Genomic DNA, 16481 nt, shown 5'->3' with positions numbered 1-16481 from the left:
ATTCGAGCCGTTCATGCCAGACTGGGAAGAGAGGTGTTGTAATAATGTAAAACATGTGAAAAATAATGTGTTTTTCGAACAACCTAGTATGAGAGCCTGTTCTAGTACACCCCCAAAACAAAATCAAGACTTTGTAAAAGAGCATAATAGGACCCCTTTAAATGCTATAAACAGCTTGTTTGTTGCTAAATGACCACCAGCTTTTGTCCAGTACCACAGGACCTCTGAACTGAAGGAGTCGGGAACTCACAGTGTATCCTCCAAGATGGCCCCTCAGGGCAGTTTGGGGCACCGGTGACCAGCTGACCCTCAGCAGTGTAGAGTTCAACACCTCCACAGATACGTCTTCAGGAGCCGCCAAGGGCACTGGAAAGGGCAACAGAATGCAGATCTGTTTACGGTTAAACTTTCCCAACTGATGCAAGAGGGTTACAGCTCACAAATTCACACGTACACAACCATTTCCTCAAGCAACTAAAGCTGCCAAGGAAAAAAATGAATTGTAATTAGATGACACACTGACTGTTTCCAGGAAAAGTACACATGCTAACATGAAGCTATCCACAGACACATGTGGATACATGGGAAAGGCTCTTTCAGGGATGCAAACTGATCAGGGAGAAAAAAGTGACAAAGATGTAACCCCCATTAGCTTTAAAATGTGGATTTACAGTCAATTTGAGCATGAGGATAGTGAAAAACTCACCCTAGACTCCTTTTTTACTTAAGTTGTCTCACACTCACACTGTTTTTATTGAAGCCATTCAATATTACTATACAATAATAATAATAGTAATCCCTTTAGGAGTAAAGAAGGTACAAAGGTGTCCCTTTGAGGGTGCTGCCCCAATGACAAGCTGTTGTACCCCTAATGTTTTTTTTTTTGCACATTTCTTTCTGAGAGCATTTTGGATTCAAAACAGCGATTATCACTGAAAAGTGTCAAGTTTGCATCCCTGCTCTTTGCAACAACTGCATGAAAACTGTCAAGCTCTACCTACAGCTAAAGAAGCCGTATTTCTGTATATCTACAGTGATGCAGGAATAGCAGGGACAAAAGCAGCCCAACCTGTTGCATCATCCTCAAGACAATGCCAAATGCCGACTAGAGACAAGGGTATGAGATGGAAAAAATATGAAAATGGAATAAAACAAAAGATAATCGCATAAGTGCTTGGCAAACAATGTGTCTGATCCCAAAAAACACAACGTAAAAGCTCAGCAGAAATGACTGATCCTGGTAAGGAGTGGATTAAACCACTCTCCCAACTAATCTCCTAATCTTAAGTGTTTATTTTTGGCTAATCAGTGTCACACGACTGTGAGATGAATGCATTAACATGCTGTTTGACTCACAGTCTTCCCCGGAATAACCAGTCACCACTCTGGGTTCTGGTGCCCAACCATGGCTGTTGAAGGCCTGGATCTTGACCACGTAGGGGACGAATGTTTGGGTGTCTCGCACCACAAATGAGTGTCTCTTCATCATCTGTTCTTTCCAACTGTCCTCGACACCCAGGAGCCTGTAACTCAGTTTGTATTCCAGACCGGGACCGTTGTGCTCCACAGGCAAGAGTGGCTAGTGATTAAAAGGAAAAGTGGGTCAGTGCACTGCAAACATTACTGAGCATTTGGAAAGAATGGAAGAGTTCGAGAGACATTTGCTGGTTGATTTGTGAAATCTGGCGTGGGAACCTAGTTTCTGGGGTGCCTCACTTGGCTTTCTTTCAGACTTTCAATCTGAAGGAATTGTGACTCATAAATAGAGCATCATTTGGCTCATGAATGGAAATTGGCTCATATACTTGACTGCCAGTGCAAATTAAGTTGTTACTGCTTTAAAACTACAAGACACCCGACCTCTTAGGAGCTCCAGGAGCATTTAGCTCCCAAGCCTCCTTGCGCGAGGGTATTTGTCTTTTTCTTGCTTCCAAGCCATGCATATATGCATATGCATTAAGGTTGTTTGACAATGCTGTTTGCATTTTATTACCTCCCAGCTGATGTCCATCTGATGTGGCAGGTGACCCTCAATCTTAATGTTTTCTGGGTTCCTGTCGGGGGCTGTACAAATGTGAATATGAATTATTTAACATCTGTCTCAGTCAATAATACCATTGCCCTCTAACGCTGCCAATGTGTATCACACATAATGACGAGCATGCAGTCATTGATAGTCAGAGACATCGCTTGCTTAAAACAGCATTAAAATTTATGGAGCTTTTATAGACATCTGTATATTTTTCTCAAGGTAAATCCCCACAAAGACATGCTTCAAACAAGTCCAAGGTGAACCAAGGACAAAGTGAAGGAACAAAGACATTGGATGATAACATGTTACGGAAGCAAGTTGTCAAGGATCACAGGTATCCCTACCGCAAGGAGGTGTCTTATATCTTTTGGAGGGCATGCTGGGATGGCTTCTTCCGATAGCATTGACAGCGATGACTCTGAACTGGTAGTTAATGTGGCCGTAGAGCGTCAAGGGGGCCGAGAACTGGCTGCCTGCAACTCGTATAATCTCCTTCCACTTCTCCGGCTCCCAGTGGTTCTCTTCATACTGGATGATGAACTCTAGTCATAGGAACAGAGCACAGAGGTCATTGAATATGCTGAGCGCACACTCTCGATACACTGTGGTGCGGCCCCAGTGGGAGCCTTCTTGAAATATTGTAGAGCAATATTTGAGTACGAGCAACGTCCATGAAAACGACTTCAGAGGAATCTGCTTAAAGCAAAAGTCAGCTTCAGAAGCACTGAAAATGTGTACAATTACATATGAAGGCAATGCTAATGGAACCGTTTTGCATTTGTTCTGTAACTCTGACAGCACAGTACATTTGTAGTGTAGTTTTACCTGTTATGGGACTGTTATGATCACTGGCAGCCACCCACTGGAGCCTCACACTGCGGTCTTTCAGCTCAGAGAGCGTCAGTTGAACCGGTGGATCTGGAACATCTGTGTCACATTTCAGACACAAACACCATAAACAAACTTCTTATCATAAAAATGTTTTAAGACCATTCATAAGAGAACCAGAATCGCTTAAAGAAATAACTGGTGCAATAATGATCACAAAGTCTACACATCTTTTCCACCTATGTTTTGTGTTTTCTGTACAATCTTTTGCGGAGATTGCTGCACTATTATTTGAATATTCTTCCAAGCAGGTCTATTATTGTGATATTCAAGCAATATATAAACATAACACCACAATCTAGTTGGCATTCATTCTGGTCTCAAAAGGTCTTTCAACCGTACCTAACACAGTTATGTATGCAGAAGCTGTATCTTGGTCCAGTGATGTTCGAACAACACAGGTGTAATTCCCTTGATCACTGTGGCTCACATTGACAATCTGGAGAATTCCATCATCTGTGAAATATCTGCAAATAACCCAAAATAGGTACAATATAAAATAATAGTTAGTTGGTAGTTGATTGATAACAAAATGCTGTCAAATTAAAATTCATGAATTCCTAAATGAGATATCAGACCCACAAATACGTTGTTCATGTAGTAGTTCCAAGTCTCTAAATGGCTTTCACAATGTTCAAAGGATCTTACATCGTTTCAAAAGCAATGAAATAAGCAATGTGCATTTCCAGGCATATTTATTGTAGCTTTCTATGTTGGCAGCAATAGTCAATGGTAAAACAAGGCAAGAAACAATGAGTCATTGACAAATAAGAGTGTCCAGGGTGGAGAAAAATCACATCTTAAAAATCTAGTTGAAAAATATGTGCCAAGCTCTTAGAAATGTATTCTTCTCTTTCATGTGGTTCTAAAAACGTTTACTCCATTTTCAACTACATTAATAAATAGAATGCCTCTAAAATGTGATGTAACCAAGTATAAATTGAAGTATAAATTAATAACATATTTTCCTTACACCTTGAATATGAGTGTACATATCTCAAACATTGTTTTCAATGTAATCAGTATTTTCTAATAAGTATTATGAATTATTAATTCATAAATAATTATTAGGTTTTGCGGGAGTCACACCACATGACTACAACCTACATTCTACAACTGATCTAACCTTCATCAAGGTAAAAAGGAGTCTTATTGACTTTGAATCACAGATAAACTTCAAAGCAAACTGCAGAGCAATCAGTTCCCACAAAATACAAATTTTCAGGCAGACCGGAAAAAAATAAAGTGGCTGAAGTTGCTATAAAGTTGCTATGCAGCTTGACAAAAATAGAAACCAGGTATCCGTCAAATGAAAAGACAGCTCCATTGATTATAATGGAAATGATCTAGTTTGTTTCAGGATGGTATAGACACATTGTCAGAGGCGGCTCTGTGGCTTTTGTTGTGTTGGAAATGCCAAATAAAAGCTGCATTAAATGTTTTCATGACAATCAATGCACAGCTCTTTTATTTTTGCTGTGTTTTTGTCTCCAATTTTTTTTTTTAATTAATAAATTAAAGCGTGGATCTGAATCATGGCCTGCTAATTGGTGACCTGAGGTAAAGATGCAAACATAATTTGTCTGGAAGCAAATAACTAACAAGTCGCAACAACAAAACATGGCACAGTATTACACTGCATTTACACAGAAGATCCTGTTGGGCCTCATGCTCCAGTCAGCAGAAAAGAGGTTAAAGCTCCTGCTCATTAGCTGGAGTAGCTTTTGATTTTCAAGAGAGACATTTCGCCCATAAGAGCTTACTATTACTGATAAAAGCTTACAATTACATCTAGCTCGGCTCTGTTATATGACTACAAAGTGCAAGTACTTAATCCATGATTCCTGCACTGATAAAACTATAAATAAAATGTCTGCACTACAAAACTGTCATAGCTCGCGCTAATCCTTTCTGTTTTGACAGCACAACCTTTCTAAAACAAGGATTTGCTTAAATGGAGAATTGCTTCGATGAATTCAAAGCTGAACCACTGAGGAAAATCTATCTTATCCTACTACTCATGGAAAACAGTTCACCCACCCTTCAGAGAAGTTTGAGAGGATATTCATCCCATCTTTCATCCACAAGATCTCCAGCTCTCTTCTGAGGGTGGGATCGCACTCCACCTGGCACTCCAGCTCCGCCATAGATCCTCTTTTGACCTTCATGTCTTGAGGTGGTTCTACGATCCTCGTTGAATCTATCAAAAGCAGACCTTTAGTTTCAATAATGACCAGGAAGCAGAAAGCTTTTTGATTAAGGAAGGTGGCTAACCTTTAATGAAAAGTTCAGTGGTGAGGCTCATGGTGCCTTCGGAGTTGTTTGCCAAACATTTGTACTGGCCCATATCTTCCATCTCGACTTTGTGAATCTGCAGGGAGCCATTCTTCAGGAGAGAATATCTCTCTCCATCTAGAGAGCCCTCTGGGTCTTCTCTTCTCCTACAACACAAACATTGAACCCTTCACAGTTCTTCTGAAACAGAGGCCCATGGGAAGGGCCTTTACTGAAATGACTACAGATGCTCTGTTGATAAAACCGAATCCAATGTAGCCTATTTTTTTTTTTGTTACCATGACTTTGAAAATTGACCAAAGGTTTTTGAAAGGAAACTTTTCAAAGAAGAAAACAGCATAAATGAGTGCAAAAGGAGGATCCCCTAGAGAAAACAGACATTTCAAAAGGGCTATAGATCTTGCAGTGTCTTTTCTCAATGTTTTGTCCCTTTTCCTTCACTTAATTCACTTGACCCTACTGGATCTGTACTGCTGTTATTAGGCACTCTGTGCCCAACAAATATCATTCACCCATAATCTGAAGAGCAGCTACAGTAAAACCACGCTAAAATCCCTACTAAAATCATTTAGCATACTTCTAACAAAATCTTAATTATGTAATTTAAGAAATATATTTTAAGGATGTTTAACTAGATTTACTGGACAATAAAACAACAACTATTTATTTATTTATTAAATTTTTTTTGCAGTGAAGACCAATTTAGGCCAGCATGAATGTCCATTGCTGGTCATCCTAATCAAAAAACTATTTTTTTTTTAGCCTTGTAGACAGTTATATAGAAATAATTTCATTTATTAAAACAGAATGGATATGAAAAGGGGTGTGACAGTCATTATCATTAAGTGATGGTAACATTAGCTCCTCCTACATTTTTGTAGATTTTCCTTATGCCTTATCTTTTTGATTTTATTTAAATAATCATATTTTCAAAAAATATTTATTAAAATTCCTTAGAATCATTATAAATCTGTGTGAAAACTTTAGCATTTAATTAAATAATTACTTACATTTATAGATGTATTAAATTTATTTTATTTTTTTAAATATGAACATGGATTAAATATGGTTAGCTGTGGAACAAGCAAGATTCAGTTTACATTTATGAAATTAGTTTACATATACATTTTTATTCATGATTTGTTCATGATAAATGTACACCTGGTTACTGTGCATTTAAAACACATTCAGTTTATTTCAGTTACGTATAACAAATATGCATCACATTATTTTTACTAGGTTATGTTAAACCTGAATCCAAATCGATTAAAATGTTATATGCATTTAATACATAAATCTTAAATATAGGCCTAAGTATTTTTTTTAATTGATGGATAGGTACCATACAGTAACACTTAATTAACACTCATACACCGTGTCCTAACCAGGTGTGATGTGACAAGAAATTGAATGTGAAAATGGTCAAACAGCTCAAAACAGCCAATCAGAGGTACTATCTCTGTTTGCACGCTCTTTCACATGCACACCGCACTGGGCTGAAGAGCGTAAAACTACATAAAGTATCTTGTATTTTCATGACTTCTTCACTGGACGGCAATTTGATGAATTTGTCTTATAATCTCAGATGTTTCCATAATTAGTCTATCCTTGTCCAAGTTTGATGTTTAATATACATGAATGCATTACTTCAGTCCAATGAGATTTTAGTGTGTACAGATAAAGAAACCAAGGGACCAACAAAATGTAGCGTTGGTTGAGACAAACTCTGATTAACAGAACAGAGACACCTCACTTGTGACTTATCATGTTGCGTCTGGTTAGGACACGGTGTTAAAATCACAACACTTGCTACCAAACTCACCAGTTAATGGTGGCAGGTGGTGAGCTAAAGACTCTGCAGTCCATAATCACACTCTTGCCTAACATGGTTGCGTACTCCAGATAATTCCGCGTCAGAATCAAAGGGGGATGATCTGAGAGAAAGCCAGACCATTAGTCAAAACATCCGTGCACACAGACAAACATCAAACAGCCAGTGCGGCATATGGCTCACTTTCTGCGGTGTAGTTTGAAACCAAGGCACACTCCCGAAATCACAATTAAACTGTAAAAAAGCTATTAGCATATAAAAGAGCTCTTTTCTTCTGCCAGCTACAAACAGAAAACAGTGACCGAAGTAGTTCATAGACGCACACTCATGCACATGTTTCATGTTTTCTTCTACAACAATTACGAATGAACAGCTGCTGAAACCCTTAAGCCATTATATGTCAGCAAGAGTATCATATCATAATCAAAAGCAAGAAAACTTCAACGAGGACCACAATCCTCTCTTCTGGTGCTATGATTAATTGATACATGTAAATTAGGTGGGTTGCGCATCAGAAGCGCTGACCTATTATTGTGCTCTGAAAATCACAATATGATATTCATCTTCTTTCCAATTTGCACAGGTAAGTGAAGTACTCACTCATGACAAGCACATTAGCATTGACAAGTAGGGTCCCGTGTCTGTTGGAGGCCTCACACTGGTACACTGCAGTGTCTCTCTGCTCCGCTCTGAGGATGATTATTCTGTCATCAAGCACTTTGTAATTGGTAGAAGGAAAATCTGGGGAGAAAACAAGCTTGAATTGGCACCAAAAGTGTTTAGGAGAGACTGGGGCTAGTTGTTTCAAAAGTTTGGGGTCGGTAAGGTTTGTAATGTATTTGAATGGTCTTTTTTGCTCACCGAGGCTGCATTTATTTGACCAAAAATACAGTAAAAACAGTAATATTGTGAAATATTTTTACATTTTCTATTTGAATATGTTTTAAAATGTAATTTATTCCTGTGACGCAAAGCTGAATTTTCAGCATCATTAATCCAGTCTTCAGTGTCACATGATCCTTCAGAAATCAATCTAATATACTGATTTGATGATCAAGAAACATTACTTATTATTATCAGTGAAAACAGTTGTACTACCTAACACTTTTTCAGGATTCTTTTGATGAATTTGTTGCTTTTGATCAATTTATAAATTAATTTTAAATATTAGTATCTAATAAAAATGTATCTGAACATGTGACAACATGGATTGTTATTAATCACAAAAATTGAAGATGCATCCAATGAACTCTCCTTTTTAGGGGCAATAACAGTGGAAATGTCAAATAGCCAAAACTAGAAATTATGCATCTATACACATATTTACTTTCAAAAATAAACCCACTCTGAAAAGAATTTAGTTTTAAAAAATGATCTATATTGATCTATACTGTCTATATTGTAACATTTCACATCATTATAGCAGCATTAAACCTGTGAGGTACATACTTGGAAGATACATCATTGAATTTTTTCATCTACTGTTGATATATAATTTTACCAAGGCATGTAAATTGTGCACAAATACAGAGGTGGCCACAAATCCACTGCTGTTTACCAAGTCTAAATGATGAGAAAACCCAGAAAGGAACAACAGACTGTTCTCAAAGCCAGTAATTGCACATTTGGCAGTGGCTTTGAGCCGACAAATTCAGTCAAATGGACATGATAAGGGTGGGAGAGGAGGGGGTTTAACACACCATCAAGAGGCTGGCCATTTCTCTTCCAGGTGATTGTGGGTTGTGGTTTTCCTCTAGCAGAACACTTGATGTGGATGTCAGATCCAATCTCTGCTAACTGACTCTTCACTGGCTCCTCCTGCCAGCTAGGCGGCTCTGAGACACACAACATATGAATACGGATTAAAGCAACTTCCTATCTAAGAGCAATACTGCCCCCCTGTGTTTGTAAGTGACATGACTTTAAATTTTGTATTTGGTCATGCAGAATACGGCATTAATACGCGTTTCATAAGTACTAATAAACAGCCAATATGCTAGCAATATGCATGCTAGTTAATAGTGAGAATTATATATACGATTCATATAAAATACCAGACTATATATTTATATACTCCTTTTGTGATTTGTGATTGTGAATACTGGACAATGATATTTCAAGTAATTTTACAGAGACCGAACTCAACCAGAGCCCCTTTTTTTTCCAGCTACCGGAAATTACAAATTGAAAATTCCCTGGCATTTCCCAAATATTCAAAAATCTATTTGAAAACACTTTACAATAAGTCCCAATATTGCATTAACTAAAATGATCTAACAATGAACAATATATTCATCACAGTATTTATAATCCTTCTTAATGTTAGTGATTGAAAATGTTTATTGTTAGCCCATGTTATCTCAGGTCATTAAATAATACTGATGTACAACTTTTGATCGGAATAATTATCAGTACATTTTGAAATTAATATTAAGTAAGATTAATAATATGCTTTAGAAGTATATTTCATTGTTAGTTCATGTAGTTAACTAATGTTAACAAGCAAAACCTTACCGTAAACTGTTACCAATTATTCTTGTCAAACAGATTTACTGACTAAAATAACTGGGAATCGTCAAAAAAAATAAAAATTAATACAATTCGGACTTAAGACCTTGTAAATGTTTGCATACCCTCCACAACAACTTGGAAATGATGCTCAGCTTCACCAAGATCATTCTTGGCTTTGCACATGTATTTCCCTTCAACCTGATCTGTGATGTTTGATATAGTCAGAAGCTTTCCATAGTTCTTGATTTGTGTACGGGTTGGTAAATTTTCCAACATCTTGATCCATTCTACCGCTGGTGTAGGCCTGAGAAGAGACCAAAATAAACCGGTGTCACTCTCTCTGTCAGTGGAAATGCTTTGCTGCAGTGTAGTGTTCGTAAACCCAACATGGCCATAGAGAAGTGAACTCACAGTCCTTCTGTGATACACTCCAGCTCCAGCTCTTCTCCTTTTTTTATGTATGTCGTTGAATGACTGGAGGGCACCAAAATGCTCGGCTTCCTCTTCTGATCTGAATGGGGACAAATGATTGGAAAATCACCACAACATGGATAAAAAAGAAACCTACCTTCATATCTGAACAAGAATAGGTTAAGGTCCGAAAAACAATTTAAAATATATTCTCAGAGAACAGATCATTATCTCACACAATTTTGTAAAGTGACAGAAGTTTTTGTCACATTTTAATGACTCTTATAACATCACACAGCTCAAACTGAAGAAAAATTCACAGTCTGAACTCCAGAAATAGCTGACAAACTAGCAAGTGCTAAAGCCCAACAAACTTTATCTTGAAAAAAAGCCCTTACATAAGGATCATTGCAAGAAAAGCCACAAAAAAGACAAGTAAAGGTTTTTTTGTGTGTGCATATTTGATACACAGCACATTTGATAAAATATTTTACTCACCACTTGTGATGTCATCATCCCCCTGGCCTAAATTAAAAAAAAATAATAATAATAATAAATTGGAAGAATTGTTTGAATTTTCAGCATATTTAATTAGTAATAAAAAGCATATACACAATACATATGTAGCATATATACAATACATATAAATGCTATGTACCTGTACAAAGGATAGGTCAGGGTGGTAGATTTTTTTAATGTTAATTTTTTATATCATTATTATTATTATCACTATTATTATTATTTTAATAACATGAACTGATAAATCATAATAAGACCAGGAATGTTTAAGAAAGTAAAGAGGGTCATGCTGACTTTAAAAAGGATTACATTAGAGACAGTTACTGTTAAATTATTAGCATGATAAAGCACAGCATGCTGACAATACACTTAAACCAAACCGCATCCAATTTAATGTATTGCCACATTAACAATTACTGAAAACCATTTTAAAAATGTAACTGTTAATGTATGTATACTTTGTTCAGCTTTTGTTGTGCATCTCAATTAGTTGTGAAAATATGTATATAAACACAATACAAACTACAATTCATTTTGAACTGTTTGGGGTCAGTAAGATTTTTTAAAGAAATTAATACTTTTATTCAGAAAGGATGCATTCAGTTGATCAAACGTGAAAGTAAATACATTTTAATGTTGTATGAATGATGTTCGTTTGAATCCTGAAAAAAATGTGTCAAGCTTTCCAAAGAAACATGAAGCAGTTTTAAACACTGATAATAATAACAATAAATGTTTCTTGAGCAGCAAATCAGCATATTAGATTGATTTCCGAAGGATCATGTGACACTGAAGACTGGAGTAATGGTGCTGAAAATTCAGCTTTGCATCACAAGAATAAACTACATTTTAAAATACATTCAAAAATAAATCAGTTATTTAAAATTATTTTAATATTTCACAATATTACTGTTTTTACCGTATTTTTGATTAAATAAATGAAGCCTTGGTGAGCATGAGAGACTTCTTTCAAAAGCACTGAAAAATCTTACTGACCCCAAATCTTTGAATGGTAGCGTATAAACCTTTTTTTCTATTTCATTTCGTTTAAAACATATCATGAGATTCTTGCCACATACTTGGCTTGACCCTCAGGACCAAGCGTGGTTTCTGAACGATTGTGCGTATCCTGGAAAAGGAGGCAAAACAGCAGTAGTCATCGCGGCTATCTGACACCAGTGTATTAGAGAAGTACAGATTCCCATTGAGGCCCATGGACACCCTCTCATTCTGCTCAATGTGTCGAAGATCTGAGAACAATACAGAGAGGAGGGTTAGATTAACATGAGCAACAGGACATCGGAGAGGGCAAGCATCCAAACCGCCCAGAAACAGTCCCATCTGACAGACTGCACAGCAGATAACAGGTATCATGGGCAGAGCTTTGAATGCTCAGACATTCTTGTTCCTCACATGAAGTGTAGGTGGCTCAACATGATTAAGTCGCCTCTTCAGTTCAAGAAGAGAAGACATGTACAAAAATAGCACTCAACATTTTTAATCAAACGTCTTGTTTTCCAGAAGAAAATATCTAAAACAAGGTACACTGAAGAAAAGAAGAAAAATGACATGTATTAAAAAGTATTTCCTTCAGAGAAAGTTAATGAAAGGTTCATGCTTATAACAAGAAAAAAAAATTCAATAATTCATGTTTATTTTTCTTACCCTCACTAAACCTAAACCTGATTATATTTCATTAGATTAAATCTCTGAAATCTAATATTTCTTATCTTGTTTTAATGTTTAGATTTATTTATTTATCTATTTATTTTGGAAAACAAGACAGAAAGTAAGAGATTTTTTTCAGTAAATGTCTAATAAAGGGATGGGTCACCCAAAAAATGAAAATTGTGTCATCACTTAGGCACCAAATTGTTCCAAACCTTCATGAATTTCTTTCTTTTGCTGTACATGAAAGATTATATTTATAAGACTGTGAGTAATCAAACAGTTGCTGTTCCTCATTGACTTCCATAGTATTTTACTATTTTATTTTTTTTCTCCATACTATTGAAGTGAATGGCTACCATCATCTACTTGGTTACCAACATTCTTCAAAATATCTTCTTTTATGTTAAACAGAAGAAATAAACTCATACAGGTTTGGAACAACATGAGGGTGAGTTAAGTGATGACACAATTTTCGTTTTTGGGTGAACTATCACTTTAATGCAACATGATCTCATGAGAACCTTTTCCACGACATTCTAATTTATTGAGATGCACCTGTATGTATTTTACATAAAATGTGGTTTTACAAAACGTACACTTACGTTTGCACAGACACTAAAACATACCCATGCTGACACGCTCATTACAAATTCAAAAATTGCAGCTTCAGGAAACGTTACGACAGGTTTTACAGCAGAAAAATCATTCCAAATATAAATTCCGCACTGTACCTCACACAAAACTATCGTATTCCATCAGAGAGGACTGCGACTGTCTTGTAAACATTACGTACTAATACCTAACTTATGTATAAACATTGAGACCAGGCTGTTTAATAACAATAAATAAAAAAAGTAAAAAAACATTTCGAAATCAAAATTCTCACTTCAGAATTATGCATATTATTGGGCCTATATGCATATGATGGCATTTTTTATTATTTAATATTTAATTTTAATGATATTACTTTTACAGTTTTGTCCTGTGTTCAGGTGTGAGCATTTGAGATTGACTGATCTATTGTTTTACTGGCTTGACTGAAAGAATCAAATTCTTCAAATGTCACATATTCCCAGCATTCTTTACAAATTGCAACATGTAACATTTATCATCAAAAGCCTGTTATTAGCAGAGGCGGTAAAACTCCAGTCTGGCGCCAGAAAAGATAGTTATATACAGTCGGTTGAAATATATGCACGCATCTTTTAATCTGTTTAGCCAAAAGCAAGGAGCAGACTGACATATCAGAAACAATAATGTTTGCTGTAACAGCTGAGGAAATTTGAAGCAGTGTTATTTTTGTATCATTAATATACTATTATATTTTTGTTAATATTTTGAGAATTAGATAAAAAAAAAAAATTAGTTTGGTTAATTGATATTCAAACTAACATTAAACAAAAGCATTAAAATGATCTGCTTGGATCCCTCTATTTGGCAAACATGATGTGCAGGAAACTAATTTAAAGTGTCTTGAACTACCATTGGTCATCCAGTACAGCTGCCAAGGTGGAATGCCTTGTGGCGGGTTACACTCCAAAACCACCGAATCGCCCTCTGTGACCACCACTGGCTCTGTCTTCTCCTTGGGAAACTTGGGAACCACTGTGAGCAAGCACAAAAACAACACAAATAAACAGCTTTAAATTCATAGCAGTCACTTTCTTACTAAAGTGTAAGACAGATGAATCTGTCAGTAAGACATTATCAAGATTAAAAACCAGTTGAGCAGCATCATGTTGGATGTGCTTAAGCGGTTACATGTAATATGCAAATTTCCTGGAACCGATCTGAGGAAATTCTCAATACTAGAATTTCTAGAATTCTGCTATATTCAATTCATGATAGGCAGCTGAGATAATGTGAACTTTATAATTTATGAACTGTGACTTACTAGGCACAATCAATTCTGATTCCTCTGATATTGCTGTTCCGAGCTTGTTTGAGGCATAACATCTGTACTTTCCCTGGTATTTCGTTTTTTCTTTAGTGTTGGGTATCAAAAAGGTCCCACTACTTTCTTCTATAATGAGATGAGAGTCTTTATGCAAGTCAAAATCCATCCCATCTTTCGTCCAGCGGTACCTGTTCAATTAAAAACACAAAACAGGCACCTATTAGACATGCACATATAAAAAGGGGAAAAAGTAGCTTATTTCATCAAAATTAAAAATCATCAAAGGTTTCATGGATGTTAAAGGTTCTTCATGGAACCATTGATGCCAATAATAAAAAAAACTTTATTTTTAAGAGTGTATAGTTGGTGCATATCTAATTTTTCTTCTACTTTTCTTCTTCTTATTATTAATTTTAATTTACTGTGTTTCAACTCTTTTTCCGTGCACCTCCTCTCATCAAATGCATTAATTATAACAAAAAAAACAAACAAAAAAAACAATGTTTCTTTAGATGTGAATCTATTGTTAAAGACTTACTGACACTTATCAAATAATTTAATAAAAAAATGAAAAAAATGTATTTAAGTGTAATAAAAAAGTTGGAATCTAAAACCAAAACATAATGTATTTTATTTAGACATAAATTCATCTTCGCTGTGCAAATGTGATCTGCAATGTCTGTTTTTTCTCTGTGGGGCGATGAAAAATTTATTTTCATTTCGAATTTTCACATGTTGCACAAACAAATGGCTAAGCTCTTTCAGCTCATTAAAGGCAATTTCATTTGGAAATTTCTCCAGTTCATCTGCCTGCACTGGCATCCTTAAAGTTATAGTTCACCTTCAGTTGCTGGTCCCCATTGACTTGTATCTGTCTGTACACCTAAATCATAAAATGTAATTCTGGTTTCAGATTAATCAGTGTCAATTTAAAGAAATGTGTATAAATTATGAGTGTGTGAATAAAGAGATACACTAAACACACTGCACTTATTATTCACCCTCGGGTTGTTCCAAACATGTATGAATTTCTTTCTTCTGCTGAACACATACAAAGATATTTTGAAGAAAATGACTAACCAAACAGTTTCTGGTCCCAACTGACTTCTGCCCCCCCCCCCCCCCCATACTATGGAAGTCAATGGGAACCAGCATCTGAAGGTGAATTATCCCTTTAAGTGCCGGACATCTCACTCACGTAGGTCTTGGGTTGCCTTTGGCTTCACACTTGAACAGGAAGTTCTCATCATATGGCAAGGCAATGAGAGAGCCTGAGGTCTGAGCGGTGATGGTTGGCAGCTGCTCCACTACAGGAAACAAATCACATGATAAAAGGGCCATTAAGATGGTCATCTGTGCTAAAAAGGATGCTTCTTTCTGGAAGAGTTTACTGGATGTAATACTGTTGAATAATGATTGTAGCCTCCAGTTGAAGTTACATTGATAAGAACAAACACCTGAGAGCAATTTACCTGTCCTCGCACTTACCGTGAGGAGGGAAATAAAGACCAAAGGCAGTGGAAAAGAAGGCCAAAAGGAGCCCGACAATAAGGCTCCCAAGCCCCCTCATCCCAGCCAGCAGATAAGGACAAAGGTGAAAGAAATGCTGAAAACACCCTCAGCAAGTTGTTCTTTTAGCAAGAGTTCTTCAGTGACTCCTCCAAGGAAAAAGATCTAAAGAGACATAAAAGAGTACAAGAGTAAGAACAGAGAACAAATTGTAATAAATCCTATACAGCAAAACTGAGAGGAGATTTGAAGAGCTGTGCGCTTTGAACCGGTAGTCTTAGGTGTTTTACAACATTTTGGCTTTATAGCAGGTGAGATGCTTTTAAAACATTTTCACCTCAAGCAAAAGCATGATTGATGCAAATCGTCAATGCAGTCTGCAATAAAATATAGGAACTGTGTCAGTGATGTGACACTCTTTCTCCCTCCTAGCTATTAAATACATTAAACTTGCAATTCATTCATATAGTGACTTGAGTAGCCTGCACCCTTTCTATAATGAGCATGTTTTTAATTTCTGTATTAAAACTGATTTTGATATATTTTGGGGGTACATAAAGACAAAAATGCCAGGCTGATATAACTAACTTGATATCTTACGTATTGAATGAATGCCGCATTAAATGTTATATAATGTGAGAGTGTTGAGTGTGTATGTGTGGAGGTGTTTTTGAGTTTACTGTGCTAATTAGGTTGTTGCATGGAACTCTGTAATCAATAAATATTCAGATTACTGTGATTATTGATTGATTGAATTGTTTAATTTGTCTTGTGTTTTTGTTTTTCTGTTGATGCTGTAGCACCTTAATTTCCACTTTGGATCAATATATATATATATATATATATATTATTGATTCTTTTATATACCCACTGCATGTATGCATATATATATATATGTGTGTGTGTGTGTGTGTGTA

The 16481-nt window shown here is 36.1% G+C and overlaps 1 protein-coding gene across 5 annotated transcripts in view; it reads right to left on the bottom strand.

The window, feature by feature from the left end:
- chl1a (cell adhesion molecule L1-like a) overlaps nt 1-16481 on the bottom strand; it is a 64684-nt gene that overhangs the window by 12727 nt on the left and 35476 nt on the right. For all 5 annotated transcript variants that reach the window (XM_016509136.1, XM_016509139.1, XM_016509140.1 and 2 more), the window contains 19 exons: nt 15544-15729; nt 15254-15362; nt 14053-14243; nt 13641-13763; nt 11567-11737; nt 10467-10493; nt 9969-10068; nt 9680-9861; nt 8747-8881; nt 7647-7787; nt 7038-7149; nt 5195-5361; nt 4961-5120; nt 3263-3387; nt 2858-2959; nt 2377-2574; nt 1994-2064; nt 1357-1579; nt 251-366 (listed from right to left, as the gene is read on the bottom strand). In XM_016509136.1, the coding sequence (XP_016364622.1) occupies nt 251-366; nt 1357-1579; nt 1994-2064; nt 2377-2574; nt 2858-2959; nt 3263-3387; nt 4961-5120; nt 5195-5361; nt 7038-7149; nt 7647-7787; nt 8747-8881; nt 9680-9861; nt 9969-10068; nt 10467-10493; nt 11567-11737; nt 13641-13763; nt 14053-14243; nt 15254-15362; nt 15544-15625 (2535 nt within the window). In that variant the 5' untranslated portion in view covers nt 15626-15729. The remainder of the gene's footprint in view (nt 1-250; nt 367-1356; nt 1580-1993; nt 2065-2376; nt 2575-2857; nt 2960-3262; nt 3388-4960; nt 5121-5194; nt 5362-7037; nt 7150-7646; nt 7788-8746; nt 8882-9679; nt 9862-9968; nt 10069-10466; nt 10494-11566; nt 11738-13640; nt 13764-14052; nt 14244-15253; nt 15363-15543; nt 15730-16481) is intronic.

The sequence above is a fragment of the Sinocyclocheilus rhinocerous genome, unplaced genomic scaffold, assembly GCF_001515625.1.
Source record: "Sinocyclocheilus rhinocerous isolate Xijiao unplaced genomic scaffold, SAMN03320098_v1.1 scaffold263, whole genome shotgun sequence".
NCBI classification, from domain to species: Eukaryota; Metazoa; Chordata; class Actinopteri; order Cypriniformes; family Cyprinidae; genus Sinocyclocheilus; species Sinocyclocheilus rhinocerous.
The sequence above is the reverse complement of the archived record's forward strand: the minus strand, read 5'-3'. Positions and strand labels throughout refer to the sequence as shown.